Source organism: Manacus candei, unplaced genomic scaffold (assembly GCF_025592945.1).
Source record: "Manacus candei isolate 608988 ecotype Guabito, Panama unplaced genomic scaffold, ASM2559294v1 h1tg000015l, whole genome shotgun sequence".
NCBI lineage: Eukaryota > Metazoa > Chordata > Aves > Passeriformes > Pipridae > Manacus > Manacus candei.
This window is the reverse complement of record NW_026138063.1, coordinates 23,681,693-23,699,261: the sequence shown is the minus strand read 5'-3', so window position 1 is coordinate 23,699,261 and position 17,569 is coordinate 23,681,693. Positions and strand designations below refer to the sequence as shown.

General features: G+C 41.9%; 1 protein-coding gene across 14 annotated transcripts in view; it reads left to right on the top strand.

Annotated features, from left to right (window-relative positions):
- Nucleotides 1-17,569, top strand: part of FARP2 (FERM, ARH/RhoGEF and pleckstrin domain protein 2) — an 81,320-nt gene that overhangs the window by 25,373 nt on the left and 38,378 nt on the right. For 11 of the 14 annotated variants that reach the window (XM_051782392.1, XM_051782394.1, XM_051782395.1 and 8 more), the window contains exons 3-7: nucleotides 3,789-3,893; nucleotides 5,284-5,326; nucleotides 9,694-9,772; nucleotides 10,438-10,535; nucleotides 11,608-11,722. In XM_051782392.1, the coding sequence (XP_051638352.1) occupies nucleotides 3,789-3,893; nucleotides 5,284-5,326; nucleotides 9,694-9,772; nucleotides 10,438-10,535; nucleotides 11,608-11,722 (440 nt within the window). Of the gene's footprint in view, nucleotides 1-3,788; nucleotides 3,894-5,283; nucleotides 5,327-8,124; nucleotides 8,335-9,315; nucleotides 9,568-9,693; nucleotides 9,773-10,437; nucleotides 10,536-11,607; nucleotides 11,723-17,569 lie in introns of those variants that run through there. The other 3 variants (XM_051782402.1, XM_051782401.1, XM_051782403.1) reach the window with 3 other exon arrangements.

The window sequence follows — 17,569 nt, the reverse complement described above, 5'->3', positions numbered from 1 at the left end:
TCTTGCTATGCAGGGCTCTCTGTGGCATCACCACCAGTCTGGGTACCCTGCTTGCACTTGCACAGCTCTGAGGGAGCTTTTCAAACTTGATCTGAATATACAAATCAATTTGAAATAAATCTATTGTGCTTAACAGTCTTCTAATGATGACTTGTTAAAATTATCTGCAGTATGGTTATAGCTGGGTCACTGGAAAACTGTTGTTAGTTGCCTATTTAATTTTTTTTACCCTGTTTTTTTTCTTTCTTTTTATGTGAAATAATTCACTGATATCAGTAGTCGTTGTCTTGGCAGAAAATAATGAGTAATTGAGAAGTTTGGAATGAAAAGTATGCTGTGTTGTGAATTTGTATTGAAAGCAGGACCTTTCTGAAATGCATTCATGCAGCTGCTTGCCCTGATGCCAGAATTACAGTAATTAGGGAATTACTTAAAATATTTTACTTTGCTTTTTGCTGCTTTTATGCAAATTAAACAATGACATGGAGCTGCCCACTATGTCACTTCCATTTTTGTCCTCTTCAAAATGTCCAGCTTTTTGGAAAGGATGGTTGTAAACATAATAAACAATTTGAGGAACTAAATAGCTTTAAGAAGAGTTTTCCCACAGCATTGGAAACATAATAATAAAAAATCATGTTCCATCTCAAGCTTTTGAAACTCATTTTAAAATAAAATGATTACTGTTCTTTCAAAATGTGGCATTTATCTTCTGAAGGACTACTAAGCTACTCAGCTTAGACTGGGTTTCTTCTTGACACCCAAAATTTTAGTTGTTAGCCCAAGCCAGGCAAAATTATTTTATGCTTTTATAATTTGATCAGTTGCCAAGTTCTCCCAGACTTAACCATCTTAATTTCTTCATCTTTAGTTTCTCTTGAAGGAGCATGGACTTGACAGTGGAAGGGGAGGTACCAGGGCTGTGTGCCATATAGGCCCTTGTTTTTGGAGAGATGAAGGCAGCTGGACTGTCTTCAGCATGGAGCTTGGTGGAGCCACAGAGATGTAACTCAGTTTAAATGGGAGAAACCTGTGCATTACTGTTGGTTGGGATAATTTCAATTCCTGTATGTAACTAGCCGTGGACAGGACACAGATTACTTAATCAGCACAGTTTGGCTGTAAAACCTGTCTGATTGTTAGCAGGCATCTTTCACAAGGTAAGCCAAGTGTATCAGTTCTAACAGAAGGTGGTTGGAAACAGAATTGCTGCTTGTTTCACAAATGAGATTTGGGTCACAGGACATCTCCTGGTCAGGGGCTTCTAGAGGTCAGTAGATCTGTCCATGAAAAGGCAAGTGGCATATCCCATCTTCTGCACATGGAAGAATATGACATTGGTCAGGGCATTGCTGCATCCCCACAAATATTGCTGTCTGAAAAGTATTCCCTTCTTGGATCCGTGGGGCCTGGGAGCAGGAGAAATACACATGTGTTTATCAGTACCTTAAAAAACAGAGTCCCACTATATTTAAAGATATTTCCTTCTGTTACTGTTTGAAGCTTTATTCACAAGTGCGTAGCAAGAAATGTATTTCATTTGGAAGTTAAAAATTTAACTTTCAAAATGCATTTCTCCAGGCATGTGCCCCCTCTGGCAGAGTCTGTAACCTGCCTGGGATGTGTGTCTGGAGACAGCAGAGCAATAATGTAATTTACTGGAGATGTGGCTTGCCATTACTTGTATCATTCTTTATTTCATTGTGACCATTTAAATAGCAAAACCCTTACCCTCAGAGTCTTCTGTAAGTGCAGTTTTTGGCTAAAAAAAATTTAATTGTGCTCTTATAAAGAAAATACAATTTTAGACTTGTTCAGAAGAAGAGGAGAGCGTTCCTGCTCATGTACTGTGTCATCACTCAGCCAGGCATCTCTGTCCCCTCTGCACTCACCTAGAACTGCATCACTTCTCCCGACTTGCAGTTTTATTTGGGGGTTTCAGCATCAGTGGCCTGAGCCAGTGTGGTATCAAGAAACTTTTTGAATGACTCATGTTTGTGCCAGATGAATTCACCTGACCAAAGCTTCCCACCTGTGGTTGCCCTTATAGGTAACGTGAGTGGTAAAAGCATGAATGAGAGGGATGAGCCCATCTTGTGTTGTTCTCTGTCCTGTTTCTGTGCTTTTCTCTGAGGTTACAGCGTTGGATGCCATCAGCTCCACTCACACCAGTTCAAATACCAAAACTATGCCAGATTTGCAGCACTGCACAGCTGTCAGACTTTTTCTCACTGAAGTTTTGGGGATTTTTTTTGAAGTGTTACAGAGGCATTTAGCTAAATTGCATAGTTCTAAAAATGACAGTTAATCTTTTTCCTGTAAGAAGCAGTTGCTTTAGAATTTTTTGTGCACCCCACTAATGTGAAATAATTGCCCCAGCTTTCACAATATTTTTTACCTTTTAAACCTAAAGGGGCCCATTCCTTCTCTCAGATATTTTCATTTACATTTTATTAAATTATTCTAATTCTAACACTAATTTGACTTTAAAATGAATAAGGGTAGATTTAGATTAAATGTCAGAAAGAAATTCTTCCCTATGAGGGTGGGGAGGCCCTTACACAGGTTGCCCAGAGAAGCTGCTGCTGCCTCATCCCTGGAAGTGTTCCAGGCCAGGTTGGACAGGGCTTGGAGCAACCTGGAATAGTAGAAGGTGTCCCTGGAACTGGATGAACTTTAAGGTCCCTTCCAACCCAAACCATTCTGTGATTCTGTGATAACTTATTATAATGTCTAATACTTTTCAAAAGAGACACTGTTCTGAGTTTAAAGAGTCGATTGCAGAACTCTGTGCCTGCTTTGATGGGAAAGTTGTCTTCCATCACTCTGACTCTTCCATGGGAACAAACCTCTGTGGCATCAGTGCTGCCAGTGTGTTCTGTCAGATAACCCAGCTGACCAGAACGATGCCAGACCCTGTCACTACAGTTATAGGGTCACTTCCATGGTCCAAGGTGGAGCTTTGTGGCCGTGCAACCTCCCTCTGCACCCTGCTAGGTTTTGCGTGTTGCTGGAATGGGCACCTAGAGGTGTGATAGCCCTTTGGATTCTCTTCTGAGTGATCCAGATGGATTGATGTGTGGGTTCATAAATGCTGTTTTTCTTGTGGTGGCTGCTGCAGTCGTGCTGAGAGCAAACTGGGATGACTGAACAAGCAGCCCCAAGGGGAGCTGGTTTTGATGTGCTGTGGAAGTTTCCTGTTTTCTCCTATGTTGCTTTCTGACAATGTTTGGTTTGTGGGTTTGCCTCTAACTTGACTGTCAAAAAGGGTTGGTGAGTGGGTTTCTTGAGGGAGGGATTCATCAAAAGGACTCCACAGCAAGTGTGGTGTAACAGGAGGGTTGTTGGGGTTCCCACTGGCCTGCACTGGGATCCCTGGTGTTGGAAGGAGTGAGGGGTCTGCATGGAGCAGGGATTTGGCAGTCCCTGCTCGGTGTGCTGCTGGGGCAGACCACACCATCCAGCTACACAAACAAACGTGTGGGTTTACTGAAGGAGCTGCAAATAGCCTGCAGCTGGTCTGCTCGGGTCTCGTGGCTGACCCTGCTGTGAGGAGGAGGCTGGACGTAGGTGACCTCCGGTGGCCCCTTCCAGCTTCAGTTCCTCCTGTTCTGTGAAGGTTTTTTATGTGGAGCTGTGCCTGTGTTTGTGTCTTACAGTGACAAGAATAATGTGAAAAACCTTCGTGATATTTTTCTACAGTTTCTAAAGATGTCATAATTTGTTTTTTGATTTACTTTAAACTTATACATATTAATCTCACTGTAACTTTTTTATTACTTCCTTAGTCAAAATGTTACGGCCAGACATTACTGACAGAAGTTTACAAGCATCTGAATCTGATTGAATCAGACTACTTTGGAATTGAGTTCCAGAACATCCAGTCATATTGGGTGCGTATCCCGACAAATCAGGTGTAATAAAAAGCTTGGGTGAATGCAGTTCCTTGAGTGTCAAATATTTCCAAGTCTGCTGGAGTGTCCTGTAGGATCATCTCTTGGATTCTTGTATGTCTGCTTCGCTCACCAGATGACGACAACTACTAAAGCAGAGGGGAGGAATCAGATTCTGCTGCTTCTTAAATCTCAGGAAATGTATAAAGCTGTTAAATAGCTGCTGATATTCCCACTTTCAGGGACAGAAATAAAATCCTGCTTTCCTCTGAAAGGGGAAACATCAGCTCAAAGTGTCCTCTGTGGAGCACCTATAAAATCATATCACAGTGTGTAATTTTGGTAGCATTCATATTCATCCTCAGTTAATTCAGTCTTCAGTTAATGTCCTTGAAGAGCCATTACAAACCTCTTTCCAACACAAACCTCAGCAGGCATACAGGCCTGCAAGCTTTTTAAGTCATTGATCTAGATCAGTGCTGACACCTTTAAGCCTCCTAGTCACTTATCCTGTACCTTGCAAAGAGGACGATGTCCTTCTAAACTAGAAAATGTCCCCCAAACCCTCTTTTCCTTCTTTTTTTTCCCTATTACTTTTTCTAGTTTTAGGACGTGCAGAAAATCTGACTGAGAACATAGGGAATGCTAATGGCACTAATCCACACTGCTCTTGAGCTGAGGAAATACAGTAAAACTTGTTTAGTTTCCAGTTCTTCTGCACGGTTTCCAAACTGTTACTGCAGCTAATAAGGTTCTTGAAATCCTCATCTGTCTCTCAGACAGAGCAGTAACTAGTAAGGACCAAACATAATTGTCCTGTAACAGTTTTCTCTTTGGAGGGGTGGGGAAAATAAAAGGTGGAGCATCTAGAATATTTTGCATTACTTTTATGGACGCTCCTTTTACGGGAACAGCAATAGTCTTTCTTTTAAAATATGCTTGTCAAAAGAGGAAAAAATGGTGGGAAATTAATAACTAGTAAAAACCCTTAAGTAGTTAGATAGGAGTGCCAGAAAAAGCATGGAAAGGAAAAAAAAAGTCGGACCTTTTCTTGTTCTCCAGACTTTCTGTAATTCTGCAGCCTGGCTCCTGTCTGGCCGTGGGTTTTGGCATGACTCTTGCCTTCTTGGCAGTGGGGCTGTGCTTTTGCTGACTTGGCTCTTTTTCTGTCCAGAGGAGCTTTAAGCACAGATCAGTGATTTTTCTACTGATGCATGAGAAATGTCAATTCAAATAGATAAGCACACTTTTTGTAAAGCAAAGGAATTACTGCATTGCAGAAGAAATGCTACTCATAAATTACTGCTTAATTTAAATTTACTTTTGATGTTCTCATATTATATTCAAATAAGAATGTCAGTTTGTAATTTTTTTTTCTCTGCAATTTCAGATTTGGCTGGAACCTATGAAACCTGTTATTAAGCAAGTACGGAGTAAGTAGTTTTAAAAAAGGAAGTTTTCCTTAATTTGCATCTGCTTTATGTGGGTTGCTTTCACAATTACTACTTGATTTACTGGTTATGCTTCCCTGCAAATTACACATGGTAGTGGTGATAGTGGTTCCTGTTGGGACATGCCAACCTGATGTTTTTAATAGGTAGTGTGTTGTGGGTGGAATGGAAACTTACTGCAGGTAGGATTCTTTCTGTGATAAATATCTAGACAGATTGGGTCAGCTGGTGTTATGTTGAAGTGAAATACAACACTTGCTGTTTGTAAGCTTTTGGAAGTTGTGTTGTCATACCGTGGGAAGAAAAAGGAATATCTTGGCTGATTCCCATGTGAGCTCTTTCCATGTGCTCAGGAGCAGCTTTGCTGGTGGAGTAGAGGTAGGGATCTCCCACCTGGATGGTGGCTTCAGAGCTTCTGCTTTGGCTGTAAAATGCAGTTTTGCTCCCTGGCCAGGAGGATGCTGCAATAGCAAGGCTGTCTTGTCTTTATACCACTCTAAAAAGTAATGTCAGAGGTAATGTAAAGGTGAAAAATAATTGGAGAATGCAGCATGCAGGTTGGTTCTTCAGATGTTGAAAGATTAGATCCAGCTTTTTTTTTTTTTCCCTTTAGAGGAAAGTTAAACTGTTTGCTTGTTTTCTGGTTCTGAGTGCAGAGGCTTTGTGGAAGAACAAGATCAGGAGGGTGTGGTGGAATCCTATTCCTTTCCAAATTTTGATTGAAATATGTTAAAAATTAGTACTGGGAAGTAGTTTTTAGTTCGTCTTCTACCTGAAATTGTTTGCCAGAAAATATGAAATCACCAATTCTAGCTAATTTTTTAACCTTAAAGTCAGGATTTTGACTTTTGCCAACATTGTTTTTTAAGCAGAAGAGCCAGACCATCTATAAAAGGCTTCCTTCGAAGGGTATACAATACTTTCACTCTCTGTTTTCCCTGCCAAAAATATATTGGAGTGCCAACTTTTTATTTATTCCTGGCTGGAAGGAATTATATTCTAGTTAAAAGACCTGGTGGACCACAACTCTGCAGTGCTGCTTGGTTACTTCTTCTGTGTTCTTTTCTATACCATATAAATTGGGGAATCCTGACCTTAGATCGTAGATGGTGTTCCCTGATGGGACAAATATTGTTGTAAAATGATCTAAAATCATGGGGACTTGCTAAAAGTGTTGGCTGCTTTGTGGTCTACCACCCACATTATGTTGCCAGTGAAACTGAAAGATTTATTTTAAAATTTCTAAAATTTTAATCTGCAAGAGATACCAGTCACTTGTCTGGCAGATATTCACATTCTGAAATCAGTTTTAAATTGATTGAAATTTCCTGTTTTCTGTATATTGGGCTTTTTGTTTGTTTGAGGGTTTCTTTAGACTTTAATGATTTTGAAGTTAACCTTTAAACTTTTAGCCTAGCAGCAGGGGAATGTTATCATTGGCTTTAAGGTGTTCCAGCTCAAACCTGTTGGTTGATGTTGCTGGTGATTGCTTTGTAGCTGCAGATATGCACTTCTGAGTCTTTGACATCCTCTCTAAACACAAAAGTTCTTGATTTACTTTAAATTAACCTTGGCTGATGACCTGTTCTGAGATACATTTAGCTTTGTGTTGTGTGGTAAGAATTTTTATTTTTATTATTTTCAAATGAATGCAGTCAGTTTTACAACCAAACCACTCCAGAAGGCAAGGAGTTTGGATCCAAATTTTCAGCTCCCTAACAGGCACACAATATCAGGTTGGCATTTGGGTACTTCTCTGAGGTGCTGCCAGTTTATGGAGCGTTGTGTTCACCATCCCTGCCCAAGTGATTTTTCCTCACATCTCTTTTGTTGTTGTTGTTCTTGGTTTTGCTCAGATTTGGCTTCTGAAAATAAATTCTGCATCTCGATTAACACTGGTCAAGTGTTTCTTTTCCTGATTTGAATGGGACTTAAACACTGGTCAAGTGTTTCTTTTCCTGATTTGAATGGGACTTATTGATATAGGAAAGGCAAGGTTGACTAAACAAAAAGAGGAGGGTTGTGCTAGAGGCAAATATGCAGTATTATGTTTTTAATTTTTTATATTTATTGTCATTTGATGTAAGTGATGCTCGAAACACTTCCAAAATTGCTTCCACATTGATACTTTCCAGTTGATTGACATCATTTACATGCAGAACTGTTCTTGACCTTGTGAAGATCTTCCAGAGGCTCAGGGTATTTTCAGAAATTTGATGTGAAGTTTTGGTTTTTTTACTGGAATCATTAAAACTATTCATTTTCCTCACTTGCTGCATCTCAAGAACTATAAAATCCTTAGTCTCTGCCAAATGTGAGCTTTCTGTGTCATTATATGGTGTTATTTCCAGCCTTCTTTTATTTCTAGATATTACACTGTAATTGGGATGTGGATTTTAGTTTTTTTTGTTCACCAAAGCTTTAGTGATTCTGGGACTGGAGGACTAGGAGCTGCTCTTGTGACAGCTGTGATAATCTGTGAGTCAGTTCTCCCAGTCAAAAAGCAAAGTCTGTAATTCCCTCATTAGCAAACAAGAGTGAGTGGAGAAACATTTGGCATATGGGAATTGGGTATTCCAGACAGAAGAAATCCGTGTGCTTTGGGGCTGATGGGGTTAAATTGGACTTTGTCAAGCTTTAAGAGATCTTGATGCTTAAAATAAATCAAAGCAGGCTGTCTTGTGCTTCCCAGCATGCTCCAACAAATTTGATTTTTTTTTAAATTTTTTTTTTAATTTGGCTAAGCTTGCTTTGAAACAGCAGTGGCACACGGAGTCCTGGGGTGGCTGGGCCTGGCTCTTGCCCAGAGGGTGGCTGCAGCTGTCAGGTGGATGCTCTGCAGACCCCTGTAAGGACAGGCTGGCCAGTACTCCACCTGCCTGCAGAACACTCGGCCTCGTCTGTTTTAAGGCAGGAAAGAAAACGGTGGTGCCCAGTCCTGGCATGGAGAGCAACTGTGGCACCCTGCAGTAATTCCTTCAAAACTCCGGGTGCAGCAGGGTTGTGGTGCAGCAGGGTTGTGGGGCAGCAGGGTTGTGGTGCAGCAGGGTTGTGGTGCAGCAGGGTTGTGGTGCAGCAGGGACTGTGGTTCAGCAGGGGTTGTGGGGCTGCAGGGGTTGTGGTACAGCAGGGGTTGTGGGGCTGCAGGGGTTGTGGGGCTGCAGGGGTTGTGGGGCTGCAGGGGTTGTGGGGCTGCAGGGGTTGTGGTGGTTCAGCAGGGGTTGTGGTGGTTCAGCAGGGGTTGTGGGTCAGCAGGGGTTGTAGTGGTGCAGCAGGGTTGTGGTGCAGCAGGGGTTGTGGTGCAGCAGGGGTTGTGGTGCAGCAGGGTTGTGGTGCAGCAGGGTTGTGGTGCAGCAGGATTGTGGTGCAGCAGGGGTTGTGGTGGTTCAGCAGGGGTTGTGGTGCAGCAGGGGTTGTGGTGCAGCAGGGTTGTGGTGCAGCAGGGGTTGTGGTGGTTCAGCAGGGGTTGTGGTGGTGCAGCAGGGGTTGTGGTGCAGCAGGGTTGTGGTGCAGCAGGGGTTGTGGTGGTTCAGCAGGGGTTGTGGTGGTTCAGCAGGGGTTGTGGTGGTTCAGCAGGGGTTGTGGTGGTTCAGCAGGGGTTGTGGTGGTTCAGCAGGGGTTGTGGTACAGCAGGGGTTGTGGTGCAGCAGGGCTGTGGTGCAGCAGGGTTGTGGTTCACAGGCTGTCGTGGTGCTGGAGCGGTTCATGTGGACCAGTCGTGGTTGTGTTTTGTTGTAAAATGCCCCGCAGAGTGTTGTGGACCATTCCCAACAGTGACTGAGGATGCTGTTTAATTCTGAACATTAAATTAGTTTCCTGCCTGTTGCTGAGATGGACAAGGAAGTGTTGAAAATGGGAGGAAATGGGTATTACCAGGCATGCCAGAAGCAGGCTGCAAACACCCTTTATCTCCACAGGGAGCCAGATGGGTCCAGCCAGGCTTGTGGGTTCAGTTCTGATCATGTGGATGGTACTGGGAGCCTGTGGGGTGTGTCTCCTCTCTCCTCCCCTTCTGGGACCCTTTCACTGGGTCACCTGTGATGCTGTTGTATGCAGTCAAGTAGTTGCTTTGGGGTGTTACAGATTTCATGTTGAACAGAGCTCTTTTTACAGTGCTGAGCCTGCAGACTCACCTCTGCAGTGGTATCCAAGTTCTTTTGGAAACTAGCTCCTGTATCTCTGTTGATGTGGACAATCTGTACCCCAGACTCTGCTGTGGTTAGGTGGGAGTTGAAATCTGGCTAGACTTCATGTGTGTTGTGTTTCTCTGCTCGTTGGCAAACAGAATATGCATGTGCTTATGAAGAATGCCTGGGGTATTTTTGTGAAATGACCAACTTTTCTTCTAGGACCAAAGACTACAATGCTTCGTTTAGCTGTGAAGTTTTTCCCTCCAGACCCGGGTCAGTTGCAAGAGGAATATACCAGGTAAAGTATTTTTAGAACTATTAGATTTGCATTACCTACTGAATTAATAGGGAGGTAACAGTAGGAGGGCAGTGCAGCTGCCTCCTAACAGAACTGAGATGAAAGATGAGTTAAGGAGCACTTGGAGTGAGTGTCACAGTTTCAGCAGACATGTGTTGGCAGATGACTGGTGTCAGAAAAAATACTTTTCAAAGCAGAGAACAGCAGAGATTAGCACTTACCAACAACATGGTGTCAAAGGAGTCAGAGTATATAGAAAATAGTAAAATTTATAAACGGTGCCTATATAAAATAATCAGTACGTACTTTAATAAGTTACTTAGAATTTAAACTTCCGAAGCCCACACTTTGCAGCTAAAAATGACAGCTGCAGTTACTGCACAAACGAACCCTGCTTAAAATGTGGTTTTCCTTCTGCTGCGAGTCCTTTGTGCTGGATAAATTGCACTGGCTCAGTCCTGTGTTGATAAATTGCACTGGATAAGTCATAGGCTATTTTGCTTGATTTGACTGTCCTCGGTAGCCAGGCTGCTGTGTTACCTTGGGTTTGGAGAGAGGAAGAATTAGGAGTTGCTGGTTTTATAACCCCTTGCTCAGTTGTTCTGTCGTCATTTCATCTGTCAAGGCTGGTCCTTGTAACTCCAGCCCTTGTACCTCTCCCTCAGGTACCTGTTTGCATTGCAAATCAAGAGAGACCTGGCAGAGGAGCGACTGACCTGCAGCGACAACACGGCAGCTCTGCTGGTCTCCCACCTTCTGCAGTGTGAGTATCCCAGCTGGGCTGACATTGGTGCTGGTGCTGTCCCAGGTTAAACAGCACACAGAAGCTTTTGGTAGCTAAAAGCCATCTCTGCCTCATGGTATTTCCTCCTGTACACACTGTAAAACATGTTGATTTGCAACCCTGGAATGGTCATCCGGGCTGGCTGTGGGGAGGAACAGCTGGTGCTTACGTATGAGAGAACTTTGGCTTCGTGGAGGATGTAGGAAACCAAACCCCTTCCGTGTTGTCTGTTGTCCCTGGCTCTGCAGGCCATGTCACCAGCACTTCACATCTTCCAGACAGATGCTCTCATCTGCCTCTATGCTCCCTCCACTTGGCTTCTCACTTTCCCTGTGCCTGGGGGAAGATAGGTGTATAGGAACTGGGCTGAAACGCAGCTAGAACTGTGCCAGAGCAAGTTCCACAGTGGAGCTGTCAACAGCTTTCCTCCTCACTGGGAGTGAAAATGAAAATGGGAAGCAATTGACTTGGAAACCTTCTATGCTGCTGCTGACACTTGGTCTGTCTGTACCTAAAGACCTAAAAACGTGACCTTTGAGAGAAGGAGGTTGGAAACCTCCTTTCTAATCATGCTTTTTCCTTCTGTAAATCTCTTCCTAAATCCACTGTGTTGTATCTGAAAGACATGGATACGTGAAGGGGAGACCAAAACTCCAGATGTAATTTGCCATCTTGCCAAGTAGCCTTGCCCGTTACTATTTTACAAAAGTTTAGAAAAAAATACATTGAAACATGCTGGTTGGTATGAGGTATCTGTAAGTAAGAAATGTTCACACCACCTTGCGGGTCTTCTACAAGTCTAAATTTTCCAAATTATGTTTAAATACTGCTCTAATTCCCAGGAAGTCTTCTTGGGATAAATGTGCGAGTTTGGTAAAATGAATCTGGATAGAAAGCGTGATGCACAAATTTGAAGCACTTAAAGGCTCTTGGAGTCTCTGTAATTCCTTACCAAGTATTTTCAGTCATGATTCCTTTTCTGTTGTTTCTTCTTACTGTAACACTGTTTTGTTTTCTTCTTATTCTAAAATGGTTTTATTTTCTGTCATAGCTGAAATAGGGGATTTCGATGAATCGGAGGATCGAGAACACCTTAAAACAAACCAGTATTTGCCAAACCAGGAAAGAATTGAAGGAAAGATCCTGGAGTTCCACAAGAAGCACGTGTAAGTGAGGATTGAAGTAACCCCTGATGTAACCCCTGGGGAGCATGCAGGCTTGCTTGGGGGAGGTTGAGCATGTTGTGTGATAGGATGATGTTAGGAGAGTGTGCATAGGTCTTGCTTTTGTCTTGCATCATAGTCATTCTGTACTCATTAAGCACAAGGAAGATGAAGAAGGTTGGAGGAAGTAGGGGAGAAATAACTTTCATCCGAATTCATGCAACACCTTATTTTATAGCTGGGGTATTTTTGAAATAATGGAAGATTATTGGTGACAAAGAAACTCTTCGCCACATAAAACTGGTTCCAACACACAGTCAAGAACTGCAGGAACTTATCCTTCTGTAATTTTTGAGACCTTGCACATTAGAATTTAGCAATTTGAAGGGCTTTTGTTAATTGTGAATATCTTCATGCACACTTTATTGTACCTGGTTGTGTGTTTTAATCCGAATGCTATATTAGAAATTTAAATGTTCCTTTTGCTTTATGAGGGTAAAATCATGGATCGTTGCTGACTGACTTTCTTTTCACATAGAACAAGGAGGTTTTTCAGGGCAGCATCTGTGTTTAAGGCCAAGACACATCCTGTAGTATTGGAAAATTAGTTCCTGAGAATTTCAATAATTAACTCTTCGAAACTGTTTATGATCACTGATTTTCAGTTGTGCTGAAATTATTGGTAAGGATGGAATTTCAGCTTTGTCAATTCTTCATGAAATCAGGTGTTTGTTACTTTTTCCTGCTTTGAACCTTCAAGGTGCACGTGGAAATGGTTAAAAAAGAAACTAAAAGTTTGGTTTTGTTTTTAAATGATTTAAAGTAATTCTGAAATAAAATGTATGCTAGGGTTCTTCACCTTGGGAGAAGGTAGCTGGAGGAGGGAAACCATTAGTTTCATTATTTTTCTCTTGTCAAAAGAAAAGTGCTGAAAGAATTACTAACTTCAAAGCAAACTAAAAGGGGGAACATTCTTTTCATGGAACTCGTTGTGACACTGCTGCAAGGTGTGGTGGTGTCTGAAACTACAAATGGCTGGTGCAAGGTTTTGATGACATCATTGCATAAGCTGATGGTGTCAAATTTGAGATGAAATGTGGTGGTTTTAGTTCTGGGATAAGAACCCTCAGAAAATGCACAGAACAACCCTGCGTTAGTCACATGCCTGGATTCTGTTGAGTTGCTTGTGAGGAATTTTCTTGTTTTACTTCTCTTGATGGAAAGGTTGTGACTGTCTTCTGAGTCAGGGACTGGTGGTTTTGTTAACTAGGTTTGACCTTTTTTTTTTTGAACAAGTTACTTCTAATCATTTGTTACAGTAAGGGAAGTTTGCATTTTTGTATTGTTTCTCTGGAGGGAGTCAGAGGAAGGTTAATAGGAAAAGATTCCTTGCTTCATAAGTTCATTAGTTTAGGAAGAATTACGTCTAATGCAGCCATACTATTAAAATGATTGTAAATCTTATTTTAAAGCAGTGTTTTAGAAGTGCACATGCAAACCACATTAAGATTAGCAGCTGAGGCATGTAGTTAGAAAAGGTTGCCATTGGGGGTTAGCAATAACCCTGAAGGCACATTTTGAATCCCCCCACGCCTTTGGAAAAAATTTTGTTAGAGAGATGTCATTTTGCAAGTGCTGCAATCCTAAAAATAGCTGTGACTTCTGTGGTTTAACCCCAGCTCAGCCCCCACAGCTGCTTGTTCCCCCTCGGTGGGGTGGGGTGGGGGAGAGAATTGGAAGGGTGGGAAAACTCAGGGATGGAGATACAGGCAGTTTAATAGATGAAGCAAAAGCCACACAAGCACGCAGAGCAAACCCAGGAATTCATTGTGACTTCCCATGGGCAGGCAGGTGTTCAGCCATCCTCAGGAAAGAGGTTTCCATCACACATAGTGATGACGGGGGAAGACAAACACCATCACTCTGAATGTCCTTCTCTTCTTACTTCTTCCCCTGCTCTGCATGCTGAGCATGGTGCCATATGGGGTGGAATATCCCTGAGGTTGGCTGGGGTCAGCTGTCCTGGCTGTGGCCCCTTCCAACTTCTTGTGCTCCCCCAGTCCCTTGCCAATGGAGTGTGTGTAGAGCAGAGAAGGCCTTGGCTCTGTGTGAGCTTTGCTCAGCAGTAAGGAAAACATCCCTGGGTTATCCACACTCTTTTCAGCACAAATCCAAAACACAACCCTGTACCAGCTACTGTGAAGAAAATTAACTCAACCCCAGCCCAAACTAGTACAACATCTCTCTTCCCTTGCTCAAGGAGTATTGACCACCCTTTCCTATCTTTAGCAGTTGAGGAGGTCCCATGTTTTCTCAGTGCAGACACATTTTTCCTCACTTCTGTTCCAAGGAACAGGCAGGAGCAGGGACCTGGGGCATTTGGCTCCTTTCTGGTGGTGCAAAGTGCAGTTGGACAGACATGAATATTTCCCTCTCCTATTATTCTGGTGTGTCATATTTTTATTTTTGTGATTTGTTTTCATTTTGTTATTTCCTTTAATTGACCTTGTTATTCCCCCCCTTACTTTTAGCAGACTGATATTTTCAAGGCCAGGTTGGACAGGGCTTGGAGCAGGCTGGTCTAGTGGAAGGTGTCCCTGCCCATGGCAGGGGGGTTGGAACCTGATGATCTTTAAGGTCCCTTCCAACCTAAACCATGCTGTGATTCTTCACTGATGATTGCTTCTGACAGAGACTTCTTGTACTAACTGAGCATCCAGGAAGAGAAACCCATTTCTGGCAGGATGGTTCATTTCCAGACCAGTGCTGCAGCACCTTCTTTCTGCCTCAGATTCCCTTCTTTTTTTAAATTGCTTCACTGTAGCTATTAGAAGTTGTAAAGCATCATCAACCTGAATAAAGCAGAACCTCTGTATCCAATCCATTCTGTATATTGAGAATGTTGTAATCAGAAAGATGACAATTGAAAGCTTCTTTTCTATTAAATATTTTTTTTCTTTCACTTTTACAAATACTTTCTTTTACTTCCACAAGTAGACTATACTTAACTTTGCAAATGTAGTAATGGTAAACAGAATGAGTTATATTTTTGGTGTAGCATATTACTTAGTTGCTTCAGCAAGAGGCTGAGTTTACTTATTTCTGTAGTTAATTAAAAAAAAGAAAGGGTTTATATTTTGTGGATGGTGTATTGATGGGGGTGCAGTTAAATCCTGACTCAGACACTCAAAATACAATTTTTGCTGTCTTCCTGAGAGTAATAGAATACTTTCTGTGAGGTGAGTGCAGTCCAGGATTCAACATGTGTTCACATGGCTGTGGTTTCTTTGTCAGGAAAGAAGTAGAAGATTTGATAGATTTATATTTACATTTACTGTTGTCCTTTCACAACTTGTTAGCCTAGTTGTCCATGATTTAAATTCTTTCAAGTGTGTATAAATTAGAAAAATTCTAACTTTACACTTCATCTTTAAAGTTCTATATTGATTACTGGGTTTAAATGCCCTGTAAATCATCTAACACTTGACAGCATTTATTCTGAATCCATTACCACGGGAATATTGTAACACACAACCAGTATTTGTACACAGAAGTGGATGTAAGGAACCTTTATGTTAAAACCTATTGCACTGACAGCAGTTTTTGCTGGAAATACTGTTAATAGATAGTCTGTTGTCCATTGACCTGGGGAAGATTAAGTAGATTTATCTGCTTAATGGCTGAACAAAATTAGAGCAGATTGTTTTGGGGCTGGGCTGTGCAGCTAAGCCTGCAGCCATCATCTGAGGGCAATTACTGAAACTGCTCTCTTTGTACCTGTCTGTGGCACAGCCTGGCTTCGCTCCCAGCTTCCCCACACCAGGTTCTGCCTTCTTTGGTAGGTACAGGCAGGTTGTGTGCAAGAGAACACTCTTAAAATTGGCTGCTGCCTTATTTTTTATTTTTTTCTGGGATGTGCTGTGCTTTGGATCATATCTAACAGTACATGAAATAACTGTCAGTGATTCTGCATCAGTTACACCAGACTGTTCACGAGGAATTTTTAGTACTATATAGCTCCGATTTTCTAGTTGCCATTTTGTTTTTGCCTCCCTTCCCTTCCAACCCTCCTTGCCAACCTCAGCACCCTCTTTAAAAGACAAAGGCCCACTTTCATTCCTAATGTCGTTATGTTCAAAAGAATTATAGCAGGAATTAGTGTGGGTGGGAGTTACACACAGTGCTCTCAGAGTGTAACCGAGGAAGCTGTAGCCAAAAGGAGGATTTATGATCCACTTCTTTTGTGTTGTATGTGTTTAACAAACAGGAACCATGGTACTCCTGCTTTTATGACACAGTTAAGGAATCTGTGGTAGAATTGGAAACAACACTTAAAGCTGGTATTAAAAGCACTTACTCATTTCAGTGAGGGGAGGAGGAATCTGCTTTGCCGGTTGAAGCTCTTGGACATAACTAGCACATGTAACAGTAACACTGGTAGAAATGCAGCTACAAGGCTCTTATGTAGTTTGGCGTTTCTTTCTCCATTTGAAATCAGGTTTTTGTTCCTCTGTGTGTGTTCTTTGCAATCCCTTTATACATACGTGGTCACAAATATTGACGTTTGGATAAGGGTGGATTATGGACTGAACTTGTAAACTTAGGAATGTCACTGAATCCCTGCCTTCTGCAGTTGGCAAATAAATGTGGGATTTCCTGTTGCAGTGTTTTAGATTCTTGTTTTTCCCCTTGTGAATGAATAAGGCAACAGAACACTGCTGAAATCCTGTTGTCAGATGTGTGTGCATTCAGGCTTGCTTTCTCTGGGCATTTTGTGTATGTGTGTGTTTCACCCTAAGGAACATTTTACTGAGCATCAAAGAAGCACTGTTTTTTCTAACAGCTTCCATTTTAAAAACCCTAGCATGCTGAATAAGTTTCATAATTGAACTCTGAATTGTAGAGACAGTTCCTACATAGAGTTAATATATATTGCCATCATCCCTGGTTCAGATAAATTCAAATGTGATAATCATTCACTTCAATATTCTCTCTATTTTAAAAAAATCTGTATGGAGCTAAACTGTTGTTTAATCTATCACATGACTCTAGGTAAATAGAAGAAGGTATTTTTAAGGAGCATGACTAGAAAGGCAAGTTAGGAAAAGCAGGAGAATTTATTTAGTACTGATGTTTTGGTTGGCACTCCACAGTACACAAAAATAGGTAACACTAAAAGTAGTTTATCATCTGTTTTAATGAAATGAAAGGAAGATTTATGGAAGGAAGGCCGTTTCTTGGCAAACAGAGGTTTTAAAATTTGGCTTAGTCTGTGTGTGTAGGAATCTAATCTGGTTTCAGCACTGCTTGGTTGTAAATAGAATAATAATAAATTTTTATCACCTGTGTCTTCCTTCTATCATTACATTTATCCTAGTGAACTTGCACAAGCATGAACTTGCTCATGCAGCACTTGCCTGGAAGTAATTTGGTATTTATTATTTCTAATCATTGTCAGTAATGATAATTAATTTATGTGGCTGTGGCTGAAATAGCCTCACCACTCTGAGTGCCTCTGCAGGTCTGTGCTGGTGGTGTTTCATAGAATCACAGCCTGATTTAGACTGGAAGAGACCTTAAAGATCATCTTGTTCCACCTCCTGCCATAGGCAGGGACACCTTCCACTAGCCCAGGTTACTCCAAGCCCCGTCCATCCTGACCTTGAACACTTCCAGGGATGGGGCAGCCACAGCTTCTCTGGGCAACCTGTGCCAGGGCCTCTCTGAGTAAAGAATTTCTGTTAACGTCTACTCTAAATCTCTTCTCTTTTAGTTTAAAACCATTCCCCTTTGTGCTGTCACTATCTGCCCATACAAAAAGTCCCCCTCCCTCTTTTCTATGAGCCCTCT